General features: G+C 40.8%; 1 protein-coding gene across 2 annotated transcripts in view; it reads left to right on the top strand.

Annotated features, from left to right (window-relative positions):
• Window positions 1-23,616, top strand: part of CHST11 (carbohydrate sulfotransferase 11) — a 157,052-nt gene that overhangs the window by 48,075 nt on the left and 85,361 nt on the right. For both annotated transcript variants that reach the window (XM_048964976.1, XM_048964966.1), the window contains exon 2: window positions 15,536-15,621. In XM_048964976.1, coding sequence (XP_048820933.1) covers window positions 15,536-15,621 — 86 coding nt within the window. The remainder of the gene's footprint in view (window positions 1-15,535; window positions 15,622-23,616) is intronic.

The following is a 23,616-nucleotide window of genomic DNA, read 5'->3' as shown; positions in this document are numbered from 1 at the left end:
ATAAATGGTATTATTAGTAACCGTTGCACGTGACCTGCGGTTTGTGCTGCTCCTATCCCCTCTCCCATGTGATTTTTAGGAGTGAGATTTACACAGGTGCTCATTTGAGGCATTAATGCGTGGATAGGGATATTCCCAAGAGCCAGGTAGTGAGTCTGGCCTTCTCCCCATGCACCGTTAGTGTGGTCCCTGGTTCTGATGACTGCTTTTAATTTTGCTGGGTACCTGGAAGTCATCTTTTGGCTTGTGCTATGTACATATTATGCTTGATGTGGCCAGTGAAAAACATGCTTGTTTATCAGATGTTTCCCCCCTTCAATCCTGAGTGAAATTTTGCTGTGTGGAGGAGGAGTGGCATTGTTCTCAGGGCAGTTGCTGCTGTGAAGGAGCTCATGGAGCCTGGGTAAAGGGTGCAGTGCTCTTCCCGTGTTGTGTCTGGGTGCTTGGGAAGAAAAATGCTGTTTGGGTTTGGAAGAACCATTTTGATTGCTGACTTGTCAGTATTAAAGTCTGAGTGTCTAATCTCTCCTTTGAAGAGAGTGAAGAAGTCTGTGTTTTGTTTTGTCTGCAGGGAACGAGCCAATGCTATTTGAAACAGTGGCTATTCTTTTTAAAAAAGAAAAAAAAAACCAACAGTAGAGAAAGGAAATGAAGTTTTGCTTTTTTTCCCCCTTCAGTGTTGTCATTGCAATAAAAAGCTGTGATGTAGCTTGTTGACTTTTTGATTAGACAAATAGCTCTGGGAAAACCCTGATGCTGGAAACCTTTAGTCATGTGCATAACTTAACTGTGTTTTGGCTGTAAGAATAGCTGACAGATGAAAGAAATCCTTGCTCTTGCTTGGGACCAGCTGTGCTTTGAATTTGTTTCCCCATCCTGTCTGTGCCCTATGCACTTCAATTGGAGTTGGCTTGGAGGATAGGGATGACTTGACCCTTAGCTACTTTTTGAAAAGAAAAGTCAAATATGTTTAAATATGTGCTTGACAAATAGCTGCAGTGCTCTGCAAACTGATAGGACAAAGCTGTAGGCAGAGCCAGCAGCACCAATCTGAGCCCTTATGCTTCAAGTAGGGAGTCCTGAGTGTGGAGGTGAATCTTCTCTGGCAGGAGCTTTCTGAAACACTCTTGAGAGTAGAATAGGTGGCTGGTTCTGCATTGTCCAGATAGAGGCGCTAGCTGCTGTGGGGGAGATGCTTGGAAAGCTGAATGAAACCATCACTGTTATGAAGAAGCCCATAAGTGGAAGCTTATAAAGGAGTTCATACCAAATCCTCAACCACATATTATTCCTAAAAGCCTGACCTTTGTTCAGCCTAAGATAGTTTGTTTGAACACCGCTGTGCATATGACAAGAGGACGGCAGTAATGTAGCACAGAGAGAAGGGAGCCTGCATAACAATCTTTTTTCCTCCTACTTAGGACATTTCTTAGCCAGTCACGAATTAAATGACATCCCAAGGGTGCTGGGGTTGGTGTGCCTGCTGGTGGGCATAGGCATTAGATCTGTTCTCCTCTCTTTTTAGGGAAGTAGAGGAGCTGCAGGAGAAAGAGAGAGATTTGTCCTGACTTTGTAAGCAGAGTACATACCAAAACACTCTGTATTTTAATTTCTCCATAGTATAAAGAGGACACAAATGAACATCTGCAGAACATAGAATAAATCATGTTCATGTGGGAGGATCTAAATAAATCACAGGTTACCTTCACCCTCCACCCTTTTCTTGCTTTGCAATTACCTCAGGGTGATTAGAAGCTGTGATTTTTCAGGTTCACTCCCTTATTTAGGTACATCCTTTTTTATTCTCCCTTATTCTGTGACAACAAGAAGAACAAAAAAAAATACAGCTAATGTATTGAACGGCAAAATCAGCCCATACTGGTGGTTGGAATTTTTTTCTTTGATATGCATATTCAGCTTTTATTAGAAATTAGTACATACTTGGCAGCAAATACAGCAGATACGGTTTCCACGGTATTAATGCCAGTGGTGTCTTCTCATTTTCTTTTGTATTTGGGGCTCCGTTCATTTCAGGAAATCATTCATAGCTTAAGGAGAGGTATGAGTCTGTCTTCATTTTGAGACAATTCGTATTTGCCTCAAATATTTTTTTTCTTCTGATGCTGATTTTAGCAGGAGGGGATCTTTGGGCCAACTAAATTTCTGGTGCATTCTGTTATAAAGTAACATATGAAGTCTTAGACTATTTTTCATACTAGCTGCCTTTAATTGTGAGGGAGGTTGTTTTTTGTTTAAATGTTTGTAATATGGAATAGAAAGACAGCATGTAAAATGGAGAGCGGGCGCTCAGCAGCTCTGATCTGGCTGGCACTCTGCTCTGGTCTAATCATGCCTTTCTGTGCCCACAACAGCACTCTTGACCTCAAACTCTGTCATCTTTCTTAACTGCATAGCTACAATAAAAACAAAGCGCCAAGTAAAAGCTATAAATAAAAGCAGGCATGCCTCATGGCCGCCCTGTCCTTGTAATTTTCCTGCCTCTGAAGCCTTTTGTTCCTTCTGTTGTTTTTTTGTGTAGTTCATCTAGTTTAGGGCTTCTATGCGTCTGGGGCCTCTTAGCAACAGATGAAGGGAGTGCTGAGCCGGGCACTAAGGTGCTCAGGAGGTTTAGATTGGATATTAGGGAAAAATTTCTTCACAGGCTGCCCAGGGAGGTGGTGGACTCTCACCATCCCTGGAGTTGTTCCAGAACTGTGTGGATATGGCACTGAGGGACACGGATAATGGGGGTGGCTTGGTGGTTGAACTAGGAGATCTTAATGGTCTTTCCCAGCTTCAGTGATTCTGTGATTCTAAAATGAAGGAAGAGGGGTGCTGGGCTCAGGAACAGATTAAAGCCCTGGAAACTCTAGGGTGGCACATGGCAGAGGGCTATTTTCTGATTCCTCTTTAACAGATGTAGCCAAGACCCAGACAAGATCCCATGCCATTGCCACCTTCTGTCTCCCATCACACTTCATCACTTGTGATGGGCTGAGTGGGGGACCTGGTTTCTCTCCCCTTGCTTGTGGGGTAGGCTGCATGTGGGGTCTTCCTCAGCTTGTGGCTTTGGGAAGGTGGAAAAAGAGAGCTTGGTGGAGTGGGCTAGGAAAGGTGAGGGAAGAGAAATTATTAGCAGGGAGTGAGACTGAAAGTCTGGTGGGGGGCAGCAGCACAGTGCTGAAGGGAATAATTTGGTGAGGGTGAAAAAGGTAGAACTAAAATTAAGGGAGCACAGATAAAAGTTTCAGAAAAATAGAATAAATTTGACAGGAAATGTTGACAGGAGATTGATTAAATAGGAGAATTAAAAAGCAGTTTGTTCTGGAAAAATAGGTTATTAAATAAGAGACTACTACTGGATGGAAAATTCACATAGCAATTTTATTTGAATGTTATTTAAACTTTCAGCCTGGAAACTCTGTAATGCAATAGGCTTTAAAAATAGAGAAGGGCAAAGATAAGCCGAGCTGATGACAAAGTGTCTTTGAACAGTAAGACATGATGCAGCATGTTACAGCTCTTGAAAGTGAAGTAATTACAAGATAGAAAAAATCCAGCATCTGGTGGTGTGTAAAACACTGGTGTGCTATGTCAGCATCAATAATGCATGTGTGCATTCACTTATGTGTAGTTGTAATATAGTCACTCATATCATGCCTCCATGAATAAGCGCACATATGCACACAAATGGTGTCTTTCCCCACTGAATCCTGTGCTATAACTGCTTTGCCTGCTGGGGACTCGAGCAGTCGATCTCAATGAATCTTCGTTTTACCATAAGCAGTTCAGGTGTGATTCCTGGCTCGTGGAGAGGCACAGATCAGTTCACATCTGTGGAGCTGGTATGGTTTATCTGAGCTTGGAGAGGGATAATGTGGCAACCCTCTATTGCAAGTGTGAAATGAAATCAGTTCTTTTTATTTGTTGGGTTTTATTATTTAACAGAGCTTTTATATATGCCTTCTTGGTAATGGCTGATTAATATTTAATCAGGACAAATGGAATTTTCAGCGTAAAATGTAAGGATTACCTCAAAAGCAGCAGCATTCTGAGATTGCTCCCTCCAGGTCCTTCCTGTCTTCCATTCAACTCTGTGGCTTTAGAAAGCATCAGTTAAACTACAATTTTTATTATGTTTTTTATTTTTGAGATAAAACATAATTTTTTTTATTGAAAAGCAGTTTCATTCTTCTAGCTTGCAAGAACTTGTGACAAAATTAACCCATGCAGAGTTGAGAGTGATGTGATGCCTTAATACATCACAGAAACCTTCTTGATAGACTTGAAAGGTTAAAGATAGACAACCAACCTAGAGCATTTCCTGCAAACAAATGTCTTAAAGTGCACTCTACAAAATGATCATCCTCTTTGTTTTAATGATACAAGAATATTTACATGTCAGAATTACTCCTATACTGATGCATTTGGAAATGAATAAAACAAAAGCGAAGTTGGCAAGTGAACGTATATCAATCTGGTATGCATAATACTAATTCAAAACATGTTTGACAGTTTGTAAAAATAGCTGTAACTGGGAAGTCATCACTGAGCAGATAATGCTTTCCTAGAGATCCTCAGGGGACCAGATTTGGCGCTGTTAATAGTTCAGTGCTCTACTTTATGACCCAGAGAAAAACACAGTCATTTACTGTTTTCAGAGGACATGAGACTTAGGGTAATGGTAAATGGAGAGGATGAAAATAACATCAGTAATACAGAGTTGTGAACACTTAGTGACTTGGGCTGCAGCAGATAGTGTGAATTTAATTAGGATGAATGCATGGGGAAATGGAATCTAGGTGATGCTTGCTTACTGAGCAGAGGACTCTTTCTATTGAAAGGAAGGTCTGGAAACAATTTGAGCATGATGGTTAATCGGCTGGCTTGCCTGCCAATAGGAGAGCTAGTGCCACCCTGGCCCATGAAAGGGTAGAATACAGAGCCAAGGTTGTACTTGCTCATCATATGGGTCTTGCTGGAACCTTTGCTGTGATACTGTGTTGCATAGGGGTGCCTTGATTTTAGAAGGTAGTGGTGTTATCTTCGAGCATGCTCAGAAGAAAGCAAGAAAAGTGAGGAAGCCCTTAGAAAACATGCTTCAGCATGATGGATAGTTAAAGGTGTCTAGGTCACAGAGTATGGATTACTGCACGGAGCTGCAGCTGTGAGGAATGAATAGACACATAACAAGGCCCAGTGGCTGGAAGGTAGGCAGAAATAAGTTATGTTTGGGGAGGAGCGTTTGACCTCAAATCAGGGCAAACTCCTGGCAAACTCAGAAACAAGATGAGTTGTCTGTCTGAAAGATGGACTGTCTTAACAGGGATTTCTTTTAGAGGCGTCTTCTTTGGTCTTGGTTGTAATGGTTATCAAGACGAGAACTGCTGTTCAAAGTAATCCTTTTTCCACGTTGTAATTGATACATTTCAGCAATGATTCAGTTACAGTACTAATTCAGTGGCCCCAGAATCTAGTCCGTGGAGAAAGTGGATCTTCCCTCTGGGTTTCAGTGGGTGTAGAGGTAGACTGCACATGTCTAAGGTAAGCAGGGTAGGAGAAACATGGGCAGTAGCTAGTGGTTGAACTCTGCAGACCTGTATTGTTTTGGCTGTTGTGTGGACTTGATTTATATTAATGTATGTAACCGTGGCAGGAAAGATAAAATATAGTACTGAACTAGGCCAATATGCAGAATTATAGGCTTAGTCAGGTTAGAAGAAACTACAGGATATCTGTAGTCCAACCTTGTGCCCAAAGAAGCATCAGCTATGATGTAAGACCATGTTCCTTGAGGACTTAAAACATGGAAGTATTTAAAGAACTGCAGTAACACAGAGAGAGAGGCTTACTGTAACTGTACAGGTTCTCTCTACCCAGGGGTTTGGATTTGTACAGTCTGGCAGTTATTTGATGAGGAAACTAGATTCTGATCAGTCACAGTTGTGTAAAGCAGTACTAATGAAACTGGAAACAGCCTAAACCGTCACTCTTGCATGAACTCTTCCCTTAGGGTTCAAAGCATTGAATTTACTTCCTTCCCCTCTAGTTTTTATATTCCATGTGCGTTTCCTTTAAGCTTTCAAGATGAAAACATTTCCAAGCAGTACTGCAGTCAGACCAGGACTCTCAGTGCTTTCAGTTGTGCATAGAGGAGCTCAGAATATGTATTTAGTAAGTAAAATTTTACTTCTGTGGAGGAGATGCTTAACAGAGTTGGCTCAGTCTTGCACCCTTCAGTTATCTTTAAGGACCTTCTTGAGAAAAAAAAAAAATCTCTACATAAGAGATCTCTTCACAAGGATTCTTTCATTTTTTTCCTGTCTCCTGCTCTTTCAGTGTCTCTCCATGAAACCTTGCAAACTGAAAGAACAGATTTTTTTTTTTTTCCTTTGGAAAAACTTGGAAGGTTCTATGTAGCTGTTTTGTTGTCTGTTTCTTTCACTATGGTGCTGTCAGTGATCTGAGATTTTGAGGTACTTAGCACTCACCTGCTGCAGCATTACTAGAAACATCCTGGGGTATTTGGCAGGTTGTTAGTGACTGAAACCAAAGGTTATTGTTTTGTATGGCAGTTAGGGAATATTATTACCAGTGAAGCTCAGATAGTTATCTTGTATTCTGAATCCTCAAAAACTGAGCCTCAAAATGTTACCAGTTTATTTAATTCCCATTTAATCCAAGAAAAAATACTACTTACATAGTGGTCTCACATGTATTACAAAGTTTTGCTATGAAGCATATCCATAACATTTGGAGGAAGAACCTCTGTCAGGTTAAAAGGCTCAGCATATCCAACATCCTTTTCGGTGGTGAGGCTTGTATGGTATGTCTCGTGTAAATAATGCTTGGTTTGATTCTCCTATAAATGTTCTCATTAAAGTGAAATCACTTTATGGTCTTTGCTCATTCACTTTTTTTTCCTCTTCAGCATACCCTCAGGAGCTGGAATAGGTTTGCTTGGCCTATCCACTCGGATATGTGTGGAACATGACAGCATTTCCCAGCTGTAGACAGAACGCATCGCATCGCATGTTTTAAGCGAACAACATTGAAATGAGGGGAGCAATGGAAAGAGATAGTGAAAGGGGCTGAACTGCCCAAAGATAAGCAGCCACTGAAAAGTAGTAGGTTCCGGGCAAGCACAGCTCTGAATGGGTTTTCTTGTGTTTGGGGAATTTCTCCTTAGAGAAAGAGAGATCCAAAGCGCTCTGTGTATCGCACACGGTTGATTATAAAGCTGGGCTCTATCATGATAATACAGATTATGCAAATTGAGCCGAAGTTTTATAGTGCTAATGTGTGTTTTACTCTTCTGTGTGCTGAAGTGCAGGCGGGTCTGAGGGAGCTGACAATGTCCTATTGATATGTAAAATGTTTTGAGGAATCTGTGGTTTGGAATATTTCGGGACAGCCGCATGTGAGAATTCTTCCATATGAAAGCAATATTATCTGTATACAGCTTGTTGCTAACAGGGAGAGAAAGAAGAGCGTGTGAAAGCAGCCTCCCAGCCTCTGTGTACGGATGTACGGATCCTGCTGGAAGAAGGCTTCCGGCTTCCACCGTGCAGTGCAGGTGAGGAGCTGGCGGGGCTGGAGGAGGCCCACAGCGCTGTGCAGGCATGGCTCCAGCCGGCTGCTGGGAAAGTAAGGGATCTCGCAGTGGAGCTGATTGCTTCTCTGTGCCTTAGGATTACTTATAGTTTAGGAGCCTTAAACAGAATTGACAGGGCAGCACAGCTGTGTATTAATTATTAGTCTGGACGTTTTGCAACTCACGCAATTAGGCCTTTGCTGTCTGTGGTACTCTTAATATCAGCATTTGGCCTTAACATTGCCAAGGAAGCTACATCCTTATTTTGTAAGAGGTCATCTTCTTATCCAACAAGCTGCAGCCATAATCCTCTTCGACATTATGAGCGACTGTTCTGGAAGTGATTACTACAGGATTTCATACTTTTTTCCCTGCTTATCAAATTCTCGAATGCTTCATTTTTTTTTGTGAAGAAACTTAATCGTGCGTAAGTCACAACAAAGTATATAGAGGATAAGGTCATGCTAAAAATATCAGGGACACTGCTTCAGAGGGAGTAAATCCCTGTCCACGTGGACACGTTTGTGGAACAGAAATGGTGTGTGACCCTTTTCATTCAGATTGTGTCAAGTGCGGTGTGCACATATGTGTGCAGGTAGCGCTTCCCCCAACGTTCCAGCTGAGACCAAAAGTCTGAGCATTTCCTTGCTCTGGGCTAAAATGATTGCTGCAGCTTTGTTTTCTATTCTGCTTGGCTTGTGAGAAGGCTTGCTGCGCTTTTTAGTATATCCATAGCAAACATGATTTTGTGTTTCATCTTCTCTGCACATCTGTTGAGGAAAGCAAAGACATAGTGGCTCAAATAGACTGCAGCTGCAGCAGCCATCTTTCTCATTTGGTCTGTGATTCAAGATAAATACTTTAAAAGTTACAGCTTTCTAAAGAAGTATTCCTCTTTCAAAGGTTTTTCTCTCATTCACTTTTTTTTTTGAGTGAGCTCATACAGCATACTCTTTGAGTAGGTTGGGACTGACAGTGTTATGAAAATAGCGGGAATTGCGGAAAATAGAGTTCTAGCTTCTTACTCTTTAAGACGATGTAAATGTAGTTTTGTCTTTTTCTTTCCCCTAGACTTACATTTACATAGTTTTCATTTGAAGTTAAATTAGGAGCAGTGGGAGATAGGCAGCTATCTACAGGCTTGAAAACTTGGCTGTTAAGAACTGGACGGAGTATTCAGTTCTTCACTAAAAAGAGTACCTGAAGGCAGATATGCCTGCTTCTGTTGTTATAATGAGCATCTAATAATTGGTGGGAGGCACCTCTGGAAACCTATAAGCTTCACTGGAAAGGGAGGAAAATTTCTAGATTATCACAGCCTCATTTTGCAAAAAGCGTGGCTAACTTGTAGTGTGTAAGTAGAAAAAGTGTAATGACCAGAAAAAGAGGTTTGCTTTTGGTTTGTTTTTTTAGTCTTTTGAAATACTGGATACACAGTGTTCATTCATGCAAATTCATAATACATAAGTTTTCTTGTGAAATATGTACAGTTAAAACCAATCGCAAATTGCTAGCTTTTTCCTTTGTAGAAAGTTTCCTTTTTTGAGAAAAGGAAACAATTATTTTTTTTACCATCCACATAAACTTAACAAAAATGTTTTTTTTTTTTTTTTTTTTTCTATGAAGACTTAGAAATAGTTGTGGGAGATCAGACGTAGACCCTTTCTTCAGTGTTTTGAAGCATGTAACATGCTGATGGATAGTGTAAACCTGGGAGTACAAAGAGATGAACAGGTAGCTGACGTAGCTGGTGACCCATCCGGAATAGACTCATGAAATATTTCAATGCCAGTGAAAACAAGGCTGTATCAGAAAAGTTCTGACCAAATCTAAAATAGTTTGCACCCACAAAATCTCCTTGCTGCATTAAAAGCAATGTTTGCCTGTGTGGGACAGAGATGAACGAAACAGAGCTTCTAGTGTGGGAAGTGAAGCCTATGGGAAAGTCTCTTGATTTAGGTTTGTGGATAATTTCATGAGACTTCTGAAGAAATTCCACATGGATTAACATTAAAAAAAATAATACTGGAAAAAAGTTACTGTTGTTCATTAGCAGGAAAAATGTTGTGTTAATTTATGCCACATGCAATGTCCATAGGGTGGCCCAGGATCTAAGTCTCTGTGTAATTTCACCAAGGATATTAATTTCCCCACTGCGCCCAATTAAACCCATCCCCAAGCTAATCTGAGAACAAACAGGATGAAATAGGAAGTTATTTCTGAAAATCTGTCGAAAGCAAAAAGTAATTAAATCTCTCTCTATTCTTTGGAGGGCATTTATGACTTTTGTAATTAGTGATTAGACCTCAGAAACAAACGTTAAGACTTGCTTCCTTGCTCTGCCAGGATTTGTTTCATGCAGTTTCAACCCGTTTAGGCTTGCTGGTCAGTGGAATGAAGAGGGAGGCCACCTTCATGGGCGTACAGATGAGTCCATAGCTGCAGCTCTCTGTTGGTGGTGGGAGCTTAAATGAGTACCTTAACAGACACTTCACTTCCTAAAATGAATGTGATCTGAAACAATTAATTTGCTTTGGGCATGTTTTTAACCTCTGTGCATCTCTTTTTCTGATCTGTGAACTGAGGAATATTACTTCACTGGCTCGTGGTCCCTTAACAAGTGGCTTTGCTGCTTGTGTCAGCCAAAATTATTCCACTAAGGATTTGACCTCATTTTTCAACCTTCACTGTCATTGTGTCCATCCACAGTCTTACTCTGGTAGCTTCCTCTGGCAGATGAGTGGGAGTAGAAACACCAGACAGTAGAGTGGATGTATGGAGGCAGTGAATCAGTATTGCTAAACTAAAACACGTCATCCCCATTCCTTGGGTGGGACTCTAAAACTCTGAGCTTTGGGTTTTCTTTTAATCCTTGCCATATCCATGCAGCATTGAGCTTAGTAAGGTCTCTGGTTTGGCTAGCAGGCACAATGGTGTTAAGGCTTTAAGGTGCTCCAGTCACACTCTTGCACTTGTTTTTCACACTGCGCAATACCCTGTGTTTCCAGGTACTGTAGAGCATGAGGTGAAATCTAGCTCTTCAGTAACGTAGAGGAAAAAAATATTGCTTCATTCTCTGCATTTAAGACTTTGGCATGCTTACATACAATACCTAGTCTGACTTTTACTTTCTAAAAATGGATTTCTCAGTGTCCGACAAAAAAGCTGCAGTTTTCCCTTAAGAAAACAAAAGAGTCCAGTCAGGAGTTTTGTCATAAATCTTTGTACCTGTAGTATCCATGTCAAGGACCAATAATACAGTCTAAAATCTTCTGCTGAGTGCAACACAGTGCAAGGACCCAAACATCCCAAAACGTTACTCCCCATCAGTTGATCTTTGTGAAGGATTAGCGTTTGTAAATGAATGCCGGGGAGCTATCTGAAATATTGTTACTGAGGCTCTGGAGCTGGTGCTGTGTGCCAGCATTTGCATTCACTCCTTGTGCTCCTGGCTGCTGATTAAAAAATAACCCTACGATACTATTCAGTGTCTTTAGCCTGATTAGTCTGCTAAAGCAATCGTAGGAATTTTTATGAAGTCTGAAATAAGGGCAGTCTTTATTTTTCTGCTGAGTTTCTGATTTTTGTCTGCAATTTGGACTTTGCTTAAGTGAAGTCTTGCAGAACAGATTGTTGTAAATTATTACAGAAGGCTTGTTTTCCTGAAGCAGAATGATCCCGTTAATGACAGGCTTGTTCAGCATGATTTTAGCTAAGAATCCAAGAGGTATGTGTACAAGACTTTACAAATTGCCACATATTCAGTTGAAAAGCCTCTGACAAACTCTGGAAGAAGAATGCTTCCGCAGGTCACTTATTTCAACTTAGTATCTTCATGCTTGAAGAGCATTGCATGTGCAAAATATGTGTTGAGCTCTGCTTGGCTTATATTTGCATAGCTGGTGCTTTTGGAAGCATTTTTCTCTGCTGCTTTGGGGTCATTGCAAACGTCTGTGCTGGCATTTGGAAGAAAAACCACATCCAAATCTTCAGCCCAAGAGAATCTACAAATCTTCAGTATAATTAAATTATTCTTAATTTGCTTTAAGAATTGAGGAAGCTTGAGGACACTGGCAGTTAAATGTGTCTGGAGACACCAAAAGTGTTTTGCTACCACTATCTTGCTAGGCCAAATTGCACTGATTTTTCTGTCTTTGTTGAGTAGAGGATGTTTAATGGATGTTTAGCCCTTCCCAGCTGTTTTTGGCTCTAGGATAAGGTGCTATCTTTTGTACCTGCCCATTGCTGTCAATTGAACATGGCTCCATGGAAAACATTAACCCTGGACTGAAAGTGTATTTGAATTGTCAATAGCTTCTTTCTTTCAAACAAGAATGGGATCACATCTTCAGTAGGAGTCTCAGCATACTGCTTCCAATGTCATATTTTGTTCTTTTTCCTTACAAGACGTCTTCTTTCCCAAATAAATGCAATGAATTATGCATAGCAGCTTTCAGCAATGCAGTATTAGGGAATTTTGTCTTTGTACTTTAGACCAGTGTAATGAAAAAATTAAATATTAATACAACCTCAGAATTTTTCTCAAATGTTATGATATGAGACAGTATATTTAAGAGGCATTGAATGGAGGTAGTGTTTTTGCATTTGTTTTTTGTTGTCTTGCAAGCTGGGAGTAATTAGGATTCTAAAAGCAGTGTAAATTAAACATTACCAAATAGCAAAATTGTTGCTAGAAAGCAAGCAGGGATCTTTTATTCTACAGAAATCTAGGAAATGGGAGCGTCTGACATTTGCTAAGTTTAGAATGGGAGTGGTATAGGTGGCTGATTTTGTATACTCAGCACTTCAAATGTCACTTCTTTCTCTGGGAGCAATGAAAGAAGTGGCAATTACTTTGGGTGGCTCCTTACTGCAGAGTGGCCTTTGTTACTTGATCCAGCAGGCTTATGAGAAATGGTGTCACTTGCTCTTCTGATACTTATGAGAAGGTGCCCTTTTTGGTTCTGATTGCCCAGATTTTAGTAAATAGGACCAAAATTTCATTGTGAACGAGTCATTCCTAAAGAAGAAGAAAGTTTGTCTCTTTACAGCCCTTGTATTAAAGTGACAAGCTAACAGTTCGTTCAGTTGCTCCCAGTCCTGGCTGAATTCAGGGCATTGCTGATTCTGCTGCAGTTGCAGTATTAACAGCACTCTTTAATCATTCAAGGCATTATCTACTGTTGTCAGCTGCTTCTCCCACTTCGTGTGCCTGAACGGGATCTTTTAATCAGTCCTTGGAGCCATGCATATGCACTACTTCCCGTTAGATTATAATTAACTATAATTATGGATGGAGATCAGCCCAAGCCATAAAATGTAAATTTTGATATTTACTATGTTAATAAGAAGATTTGGTGAAGATAAAGGCCTTGATTTCTAATTTTCACTGTCACAATAGTGTGAAGGAGTCTGAGTGACAGCGTTGTTGAAATTAGTGTAACGGCAGTTTGCACCCACATTGTGGTTTTCTTACTGCAGATTGCTATAAATCAAAGAGGTCATGTCATGGATACAATAAAATGCTGCCTCATAGGAGCTGAGACAGCAGAAAACAGTTTGCAGGGACCCGAAGGGGTGAGTTTTCCACAGATGTGCGAGAAAGCATTCTGAAATCTTCATATGATCCTTCGTGGTAGCTGTTCACCTAAGGTATGAGTGCAATTTCTGCCCAGGAAGGGGGAATGTTCCCATTTGTGTCAGTGCCGAGGTTACATTCCAGGCATAAGCATTATCCAGGTGCGTACAGAGTTGCTGCTTACAGCTGCATGTGCTGTCACAGGTGATGTGTGGGGAAGCAAGCTATGCGTTGAGCTGCTGTGTTGCCATGTTAATTCCACAGTCATGTTCTAAAAGCTTTATTGGAAAAACAAACCCATTAAATAATTGGGATTCATAACAAGGATTCAGTGGTTTCTGTGACTCAAGTTCTGCGTGAGTATTTAGCTTTTCTGGGAAGACAGTTGCTTTCTTGTTTGTTTATATTTGGGAATCAGATCTTACACGTAGTGCAAGTAACTTCATGGTTTTGGCTGCTCCTGCTGAATGGAACAGTTGCTGTGTGTTGCTGTGTTGATACCTGCTGGTTAAGTGAAGCAGGAAGGGATGCATTTATGCACATTACTGTTGATTGTATTTAATGGAACTGAAAAGTGGAGTACATGGGAAATTAGGAAACAGTGCTCTGGAGTTCCTCATCTTGAAACAAAGAATCAGTGTTCCAGAACCCTGGTTAATCAAAGTGCAGTGAACAGCCACTGAGGGTGTCTCACATCCTGACTGTAGGATTTTCTTCCTCAAGCCACTTCCAGACACCAGAAGCTGACACTGCTCATGAAATTCTTTTCTAAAATTTTAGTGGCTTTAAACATTTTTAGAGTTAACTTTTAACAAGACACATTGCCACTAAGGCAGAGCAATTGCAACATTCGGCTGCATGTCTAGAAAGGTTCAGAAGTTTATCAGGTATTTAAACATAAAAATTGCAGCCTCTTATTGCTATTCTAACTGTGAAGAAAACATTTAGCTTCTTTCCTTACTAAGGATGTATGTCTGAGCCCTGTTAGAAGACACACCGAATGGTTGTTTGCTCAGGGAAAAAGCGACATGGCACATTACGAGGTGATTACCTTCAATTTAAAAATAGATACAGTCTGAGTGAAGGAGGCTGTTATGTCTCCAGACTGGAGCTGCATACAGTGTTCTGTCTGCATGGAAACTCTTACACATGTTCATACCATTTGACATATTGATTATGATCGTGTACAAGCACTCTGTTTTAAAATGTAGCTTGACAGTATTCTCTAGCTCTTGGCCTGACGCCTGCAATAGTATTTCTGTCAGCGCTGCAGTTCACAGTCATTACTGCAGGACACTTCAGCAGTTTTGTACTACAAAATATGGCAAGTGATGCTAGGCTGTCCAGGGCCCCATCCAACCTGTCCTTGAGCCCCTCCAGGGATGGGGCACCCAAAGTGCTCGGGACACCCTGTGCCAGTGCATTGCTGCCCTCTCAGTGGAATATTTCCCTGACATCTAACCTTAATTTTTTCTCTTTCAGTTTAAGGCTTTCCCCCTTGTCCTATCACTATCCACCTGTGTAAAAAGTTGATTTCCCTTCTGTTTATAAGCCCCTCTTAAGTAAGACATGGAGTGTGGTTGAAGCAAAATAGCTCCCTATTTAAACTTGACTGCCTATAGAGAGTCTAACCTGAAACTGGTGATCTCTGTGACTGTTGGGACTCAGATCAGGATCTCTAACAGAAAGACTTCCTATCCAGAATGATCCTGGATCAGCCCTCTGACAAAGCCTTTAGTTTGAAAATTTGCTTGTGTCCAGCTGGAATAGCAGTCTGTTGATTTTCAGACCAATTAAATATTCAGTTGCAATACATAGAGCTTAAATACAGTTTGGATCAAGAAAGTGCAGCGGTGATTGGCAGCATGTGTATTGCATACTGCTGAGCATCTGTTCCAGGACAAGCCAAAGCTATAGGCCAGAAGCTTTAAAGTGTTTTAATATTAGGATCCTATGGGCCTCTATATTTGGGCTTAGAGAGGCTCAAACGTTGCCTCTTGGAGATGTCAGTTGTAGGAATTTATCCAACTGATCCATGATGATCAGGGAAGCAGGTACCTACCACTAGTCAAAATGGGGTCACTTTGGCTTCAGTACTTGTGCCAGAACTCTGGGGCATTCCAGCTAAAAGCTTTGGGGTAACAGCTTTTATAATATGAGAGCTAGAAAGCTTTGTTTCAGTACCTTCCACAGTACTTCAAAGATTTAACTCTTGGATAATTTTTACAGATTAGGAATTAATACACAATACTGTCTGTAGAAACCCCCGGTTTATCAGAAAATCTATTCTTGCTGTAGCTATTGCAATTGATTACTGCTAACCACTGTTGCTAACCTGTATTAATTTCAATTTCCCTTTGCAGTAATGCGTAGAAATCCATTTGGGATGGACATTTGCTGCCGGAAAGGATCCAGAAGCCCACTCCAGGAACTGTATAATCCCACCCAGGTGAGTGTCTTGTGGCTATGATCAAACTTTCCTGCCTGGTGTACTTAAATTAAAGGTGTTTTGGTGGTGTTGTTGTTGTTGTTGTTTTTTTTAAAATCATATATATGCAGTAACTGCTGTGTGCTTGGAGAAATGATCTGTGTCCTGTGGAGCTGAGATGTAAAGTTCTGCGGTTTTAGCTCAGGGCCTGATTTCTGATGGTTTTTAGTTGTCTAATGATGCAGGTTCCTCAAAGTATTTTTCTTAGGTACCTAATAGCCTTAGAATATTTTTGATCTCCTAGTGAGATGCTGAAGCATTCTAATTTAATTGATTGGTCAACACACAGAGTGGCAGGGTGGGGTGAGAGTAGGTAACGTGCTGTACATGAATCAGCAAGTGCAGGAAGGCAGAAAATTGCAATAGAAATATATGAAAGTCATTTGTGTGGTTTTTAGGTAGCCAGTTGCCCATCCTGTCCTAGTTCATTTCTTGTGAAGATCAAGACAAAGCACAGTAGCTAACATTCTTCTTTACACTACGCATTGACAGCTGATGGTCTTGATGGGAGTTTACAACAGTCTCCCTGTGATGTGAAGGAAAGTTATCTGTATTTTGTACTCCCATTTGTTCTTCTGGATCTGTTTGTTCCCTGCACATGCTGTGAATCGGCACATTCAGGAACAGCATTTCCTGTTGGCAACTGAGGGGAAGTGCTGCCATTGAGAGAAAATGCCAGCTGACTATTAAACATATTTATTAAAGTTTAACAACCGCCTATTATACATTTATACATCAATGAATACATTGAGTTTGACTAAATAGGCCGTTAAGGAAAGTGACTATCCCAATAAATCTAACTTGTTAGATTTAACAAGCCAGTAAATGCTTTTAAATACTGTTTGATTATGAAGAGGCTCGCTATACAGTGTGCAAAATGAAATCTAAGTGATTTAAAGTATTTATATGAAGAATTGACAACAACCCAAAGATACGTAATATCTGATACATAAAGTAGTTAAGCTCCATTTACTCCGTCGTGTGCTCTTCTCGAATATAGGATGACTTTCTAATTCAATTGGAATTTTGTGCATGGCTGGGAGCATGAGCTTATCATACTAATATACTGGCCTTTATTGACCATTGTAGGAGTTAGTGTTGCATAAATGGAAAGTGTTAAAAGCCCTGATGAGTAACAATTGGGTGCTACAAAGGAGAAATATTAGAATTTGTGGGTCAGATTTAAATATTTAAACACTCTTTGCAATTGCTCAAGAAGGATGGGTAAGGGAAGAAGCTGTACGTTTGATTGTTCTCTCTAGGGTGTGCAGTGTGTAAGGAGATTTTAACTGACCCTTTAACATTGTTAAACACAACCCCATGAGAGAGAAGCATCTCCATCCATTGAAGGGCCAGTTCCCCCGGCAAGCATTGCGGAAGCAACTAAGCTTCCTGAAGCAGAGGATGCAGCAGGCAACTTCATTCCCACCTCTCCTTCCTTTCTGCATGGCTTGACCAAGTAAAGCATCTGCCTGCCTTTCTGGGCTCTCCTAGTAGGTAGGCAGAAAAGTCAATGTTTGAGTAAGCACAGCATTTCTTGCAGCTGATGTTGAACTAAGCAGATGACATTTTTCACTCTGAAGTGTTTCCATCTGCTCAGTGACACCCCTTCTCATCAAGCTTTTATGTTTTGTTTCTTTCTTTGTTTTTAGTAGTTATTTACTTTTTAGACGGGGCTTTGCACACTGCAGACAGTAATATTGCAGACGCTGAGTGATGTATCAGGCAAGCAAGTGCATGCAGGAACAAGAAAAGGCAGCAAGTAGGGGCTGACATAAAAGACATCAGTCTGGAAATGACCCTTAGAATATTCCTTCAGATATGTGGGTCATATTTCTTTTTTGCATTTTTGCCCAAAGAAATGTCTGTCTCACCTTTCTTAAGTGACAGATGGGAGGTGGGTCTGTATTTTGACAGTGGAGTTCTTGTCTTCCAGTTGTTCATGAGTGGTAGTGAGGAGGGGAGTGGAGATTGGGCCCCTAATTGGTCTCTGCAGTTCCTGACTGAAGCAGTCATGATTGGCCATTTGTGAAGTCAGCTCAGAAGCTGATAAAATACATATGCAGAAGAATTTGTAAGCAAGATCTCCCCCTTACTGAAACATATAATTGAAACTTTCAGTAGATCTTTAACTCTTGATGTTCAAAACCTGTTGAATTCCAGGTGCTGAGAACATAGTGCAAGAAGCCCTGCAGCTATGGCTTTGGATTGCTACAAGCTAGATGCTAGTGGTAAATCTTTAAGGGTGACTTTAAAGAAATTTTAAATATCTGGTATGTTCACATGTATGTTTTTTGCATGACCTAGTAACAGGAGTACCCAGCTGTTGCTCATCATCCTCTGCTATGCAGTACTTTCCACATGCTTCAGCTTTCCTCAGGTAGGCTCACAGGTACAGGTACAGCCTCAGGTAGGCTTTCCTCAGGTACACAACCATGTCTAACTTCTATTCTGCTGTTCCTGGGCTGTCTTCAACATCCCCAGGAGAGGCAGGCAGAGAAGGGGACTTCATGGTCCCAGCTGGCTCCCTGCTTTGAGATGATATTAGGGCCCATATATCCTAGCTTGCAGCCTCCTCATGGCTGCTCTATATCAAGGGGAAGATGACAACACAGTCAGTTGAAAATTAAGTGCTAGATAGAGTCAAATATCTCTCAGATTTAAAATGCTGTATTTTAATATGAATAAGACTTTTTAGTGTGTTTGGCATAAGGTTGCACTGCCTTTGTAAAACCAGATGGAGGCAGGTTGATTTACACCAGCTGAGGATTTGACTGTGGTATTTACTGTGTTGACATATAACAGCCTTTCTGATCCTGCACTGTTTTGTTTCCATCTATGGAGTTGTTTGAGTTGGTTGCAGATGCCACCGTTTGTCTTTTGGGACTCTTTTTGGCTTTGTGAATGATCGTGAAAAGAAAAAAGGAAAGGGGGAAGAAGAAATTTTGGACTTGACTAAATTCAAATGTAGCAGTGATCTAAGCGTGACTGAACCAGTGGTGTACAGGAGCTGAATTTTTGAGAACTGCAGTTAGATTTTCAGTAGACTGATCATAATTGTTCAGATGGTTGATGGAGAAGGAGGGAATAAATGGGGTGGAGATAGGACTGAGTTAGGATCACATTAAGTGTCTATGACAAAACCCATGTGTTATTTCTGTCATAGCTGAGTGCCTGGCCTTCTGGGTATTGTAAAAGTAGGAACAATACTTTTGCTCTTTTTCCTTCTTAATAGGGCACAAAGTAAGAAGTGCATTTGTCTGTGGACAAAAGGTTTCTTCTCTAAGGCTTTTACTGCAAGATTTTTTTTGTGAGCACTAATATACCACGAAGGAAAGAAAAGTCAATATAACTCAACAGGATTTACAACGAGTAAGTGAAAGTGTGATCCCTGAGTCCATGCAGACAGCGTGCAGCGTGTCTCTGAGACTCTATTATCTTTTTTTCTTTCACTTTCAGTTAGAAATTACTAACAAGGTGCAGAGGTACCAGTGGCAAATTTTGAGGGCTGAATGAAAGGGTTGATTTCTTTAATGGGTTTGTTAAAAAGCCAACTTGGATCTGTATTAACTAGAACTATTTTCCTTCTGCCAGATAGTTGTAATGTGGCATAGTTGCAAAAGAGAAAATCTAGATGTTACATTTCTGCAAGGCTCTTCATCTGTGTTCAGTTACAAGTCTGCATTGCATATTGGCTTTTTATTTTTTATTTTTTTGTATATCAAACCCCAGGAATTTAAGAACATGGATAAACAAATATTTTTCAAATTTATTCTTGGCAGACAACATATGGAACTGTGTCTTGTAATCTGCATGACTGAGTACAGCCCCATTGCTCCAAAAATAACAGATAATTGGGTATCGGCTCATTGAGCTGGAGTTACCAGAAGTTCAGAATTGGATAACATTGTACTTGAGGCTTGTGCACCATTAGTGGTTGATGTGGATTTGTTTGAAGCAATGAAAATGCTACTGATTACAACATACTGCAAGCCAAGATAGACCTAACGTTGAAGGAAAAGGAAATAACTGCACCTTTAAGTCAGGATTTGTCTTCTCCTTGTCAAGGTTACCACCTAATTCCCAGGAAATCTTTGTCTGATCTAACTACCTACACTGGTGCAAGCAACATGGCAGAGATACAGTACTTTATCCATTAGGATCCACATCCCAGGAACAACTTTGCTTCTATTTCTTGTTTGACACATTGCCTAACTAACTGACTAATGAGTCAACGTGACTGTTTAACCAAAGGTCAAACTGTTTGTCATTTGTTACTTTCCTTTTCAAACACGTTTCTTTTTGTCGAGGAACTGCACTTCTAAGTGGCTGCTTTTTGGTGTAACGGGAGCCAGGTTGCCTCATGAGTTTCTAAACCTGGTGAGTCAGAGCTGTAGACCTCACATTGCCTTTGTGTTACGAAATTGCATTGGACTGTTTCAGTGCAGTCATTCCAAAATGACCCATTTCTTTTATTATGTCCACTTTTTTTCTCCCCTTCCTTCCTGCCAAGTGAAAACAAAGTCAAAGTGAGCTGCTGCCTTGCAGACAGTGTTTATACATCTTCAATCACTTCAGGCCGCAAGTGCTCCTTTTTTGGAGATGCTGTATGGTTATCTGTGGCTCAAGCTGTCTGGATAGCATATGCAAACATCAGCCCAGTTCAGCCCATATCCCTTAACTTTCATCTGGGTTGGTAATTTCCTATCTTCAAGTTGATTTCCACTCACTAGAATGACCCTGTTAGTGCAACTGTTAGTGGACAGAGGTTTGTGGGAAGCTTTGTGGTCTGAGCCCTGTGTACATGTTGTCCACAGTACTTTGAATCAAAGGTTCAAATGCTTAAAACCAGTGTTTCTGCCCTTGGTGATCTTGAGGTACTGGGAGCTCTGCGGCTTATTTCTGTGTTCAGCAGCTTTTTATTCTTAGAAATACAAGAAGCAAAGGGCAGGTCACTGAGTAAGATCAAAAGTCCAGTTTGTCACTGACAGCAGGTGACCAGGGCAGACTAACAGAAGGATAAATGACTCATGATGCTCTGCCAGCACACAACAGCCTGTGGCTCACGGTCTTCCTGAGCCAAGCATGTGTCTTCGTCAGCTACGTCATGCAAGAAGAGTCTGAGTTGCCAAACAGTTATAGCAATCAACAGGAGGGAAAAAATGTGACTTGCCAGTTTCAGTAACAAAGGAAGATTACACCAGAGCTGTACACTAACTTTTCTGCTCTTTTCATGTGTATATGTTCTGGCTGCTTTATTTTCTCACAAGGACAATAATACCCTGATAAGAGTCATTAAGATTGGAAAAGGCCATTAAGATTTTCCAGTCCATCCATCAGCCCATGCCCACCATGGCCGCTAATCATGTCCCTCGGTGCCACATCCACATGGTTCTTAAACATCTCCAGGGACAGTGACTCCACCATTTCCTTGGGCAGCCTGATTTAAACTTTGGAGTACAAGAAATAGTGCAGCTTGGAGAACAATACATTAGCATTTACTGATGCTTTGCATTTGGGGTGAACAGTTGTAAGTGTATGTGTGTCCTTCTGTGGAGAAGGAGTGACCCAGAAGTTTTACCAGTACTGACAATGTAGGCTGTGTGATTGATACTGATCTTTGTAGGCACATTCATGTACATAATAGCAGCGTGGTAAGTGTAGCTCTTAATTGCAGTATTTGATTGATCATAGATTAAAAACATCGTAATGGAAAAGATGCAGAATAGAGACACAGGGAAGAAAATTCAATGTGCAGTACCAAAATTTGGGAACATAATGCTGTTGGTAAACAACAATATCGTATCTAATTATCCTTCCCTGCTGCAGCAAATGCCTGTTGATGAAAGAAAAAGTAATTGATTTACTCTGTGGATGACTTCGTATGCAAAAACATTGCTTACTGTCGTGCTTGCAAGTCGTAAAACAGCAGCTGGCCTGGGATGAAATATAACATTAACCTTAGCAGAAGAACTGCGCTAGTGAGAATGCTTTGTTATTAATTACTGATTACAAATGATAAGAGCCTGTTTTAGATGCTCTGGAGATGACATAGGGAGGGGAAGGATTCAGGTACACTGTGCTTCATATATTGTTTCTTGTGACATGATGGATGCCTTTGTCAGTCAGGAGGAATTAATCAGACAAATATGTACAGTAACTACCGGCACTTAGGGCCAGAATAATCTTCAGGACAAGCTCATTCAAGTTATTGCAGTGCATTGGGATGATTTTTAGGCACCTGTGTTTAATAGAAGACTTATTACCTGCATGAAATGAAACAATATAGTTGTCCCTCAGAAAAGCTCTGATTTTCTTGTTAGAAAAGAAAGAGATCTCTCTTTCAATTGTTCCAGTCCTTGAGCCAGTTTATTATTTTGAGAGTTCATGCATTTAAATATACTTTCTGGAGGAATACAATTATGAGAAGGAGTAATACAGGAGATGTGGCCAAAACTGAAAGAATTCTATGTGTTGGAGGGGAAAGAGGGTAGCACGATTTTTACAGCTGAACATCTGTGTGTGACACGTGGACTCCCTGTTAGACCAGAACCAGCTGGACGGAGGGGAGACCTGGGCTGTGCGGTCTGGTCAGCATCAGTGAGGCTTTTTGTGTCTGCTGAGTTGAACATGTTGCATCAGTGTGTTGCTTGCTCAGAACCAAGCAATTTGAGTCACCTGCCTGTTTCTCTGCATTAGATTCCTTTCTTTCCTTCCCAGGTTAAGGTTTTATACCAGTTTGACCAGTGGAGAAAACTTGGATAATTATACTTCAGAATGCAGAGAGATATGGCTCTGTTCTAATAACCTCAGTCTGGACCTTGTGGTAATTCACAGTGTAGCCTCTCTCATTTATTTCTGGTGCAGATATTCTCAGGACAGCTTTCTCCCCTCACTGCAGAGTAGCAACTGTTTGTTTAAGCATTTGCCTTTTTTCCCCACAGTCTTTGTTATCAAAGAGGTTTCCTAACTGTGCAGCAGAACCATACTCTGCTTTCAGCAGGGCAAGGCAATCTCTGCAAATCCCAGGAGCCCAGCTACAGCCACTCACTCCCAAAAGAACTGTAAAGAATCCCAGTAGGCATAATTATGACAATGAGAGAAGACAGACATTTTAAAATTATCTATAGTGCTTGTAATTCTCATTCATATATAAATTTAAAGATAGGGAGGAGCAGACATTAAATTGGCAATTATTTTCCAGAAATCAGATTCCCCAAGTCCCATTCCGTATCAGATGCAGCTTCTCAAGCCCCACGAGCTGACCTGTAACATTCATTCATGCTCTTTAGCTCTGTTCAGTATGAAATGTAAATTCACCTCAGTAATGTGATGGGCTGCACCTTGCCCAAGCTTTTTTCAGTCAGAGTGCAGTAATCTGCTTGTCTGGTTATGCACGCAGATTGAGAATTGCTCTTCTCTGGGTACTTCAGGCAGTGCAGGGTTAAAATACTGCCTCTGGAGAGATGTGGCTGCAGAAGCCACCATGCATTTTGGCACTGGCATGCAAGGAAATTCCTAGTACTGCTGAGAGGCAAACTGTAGAGTTTTAGAACAAAGGTGTAGCTAGTTAAACCCAGCCTGGATTATGTAATGTGCCCTTGCTAAAGTCTATGTGATGCCTGCTCCACTTGCCTGGTTTTCTGGTGAGGCAGGCTTACCCTATGTACTGCCTGAATGATCAGTTGACCAGTCATCACCTGGGCCAGGCACGCTTTGACTGCTTTTAGTCAGTAGCTTTCAGACCTTCTTAATTCTTAATGATGTGGGAGAGATGTAAAAATTAAGTGAAAAAGCAGAGTTTACAAGTTAATAGCTTTATTGCATATGAATGTAGCAAAAACAGTTTTTATAAGGCACGTGTCACTTTCTTATCTAGAAAAACAGCTTATAACAGTTGTATATCCTGGTGTGGCTAGGATTTGGTTTGATTCTTTTCTATGTTTGAGAAGCAAC

Source organism: Lagopus muta, chromosome 1, assembly GCF_023343835.1.
Source record: "Lagopus muta isolate bLagMut1 chromosome 1, bLagMut1 primary, whole genome shotgun sequence".
NCBI lineage: Eukaryota > Metazoa > Chordata > Aves > Galliformes > Phasianidae > Lagopus > Lagopus muta.
The sequence above is the reverse complement of the archived record's forward strand: the minus strand, read 5'-3'. Positions and strand labels throughout refer to the sequence as shown.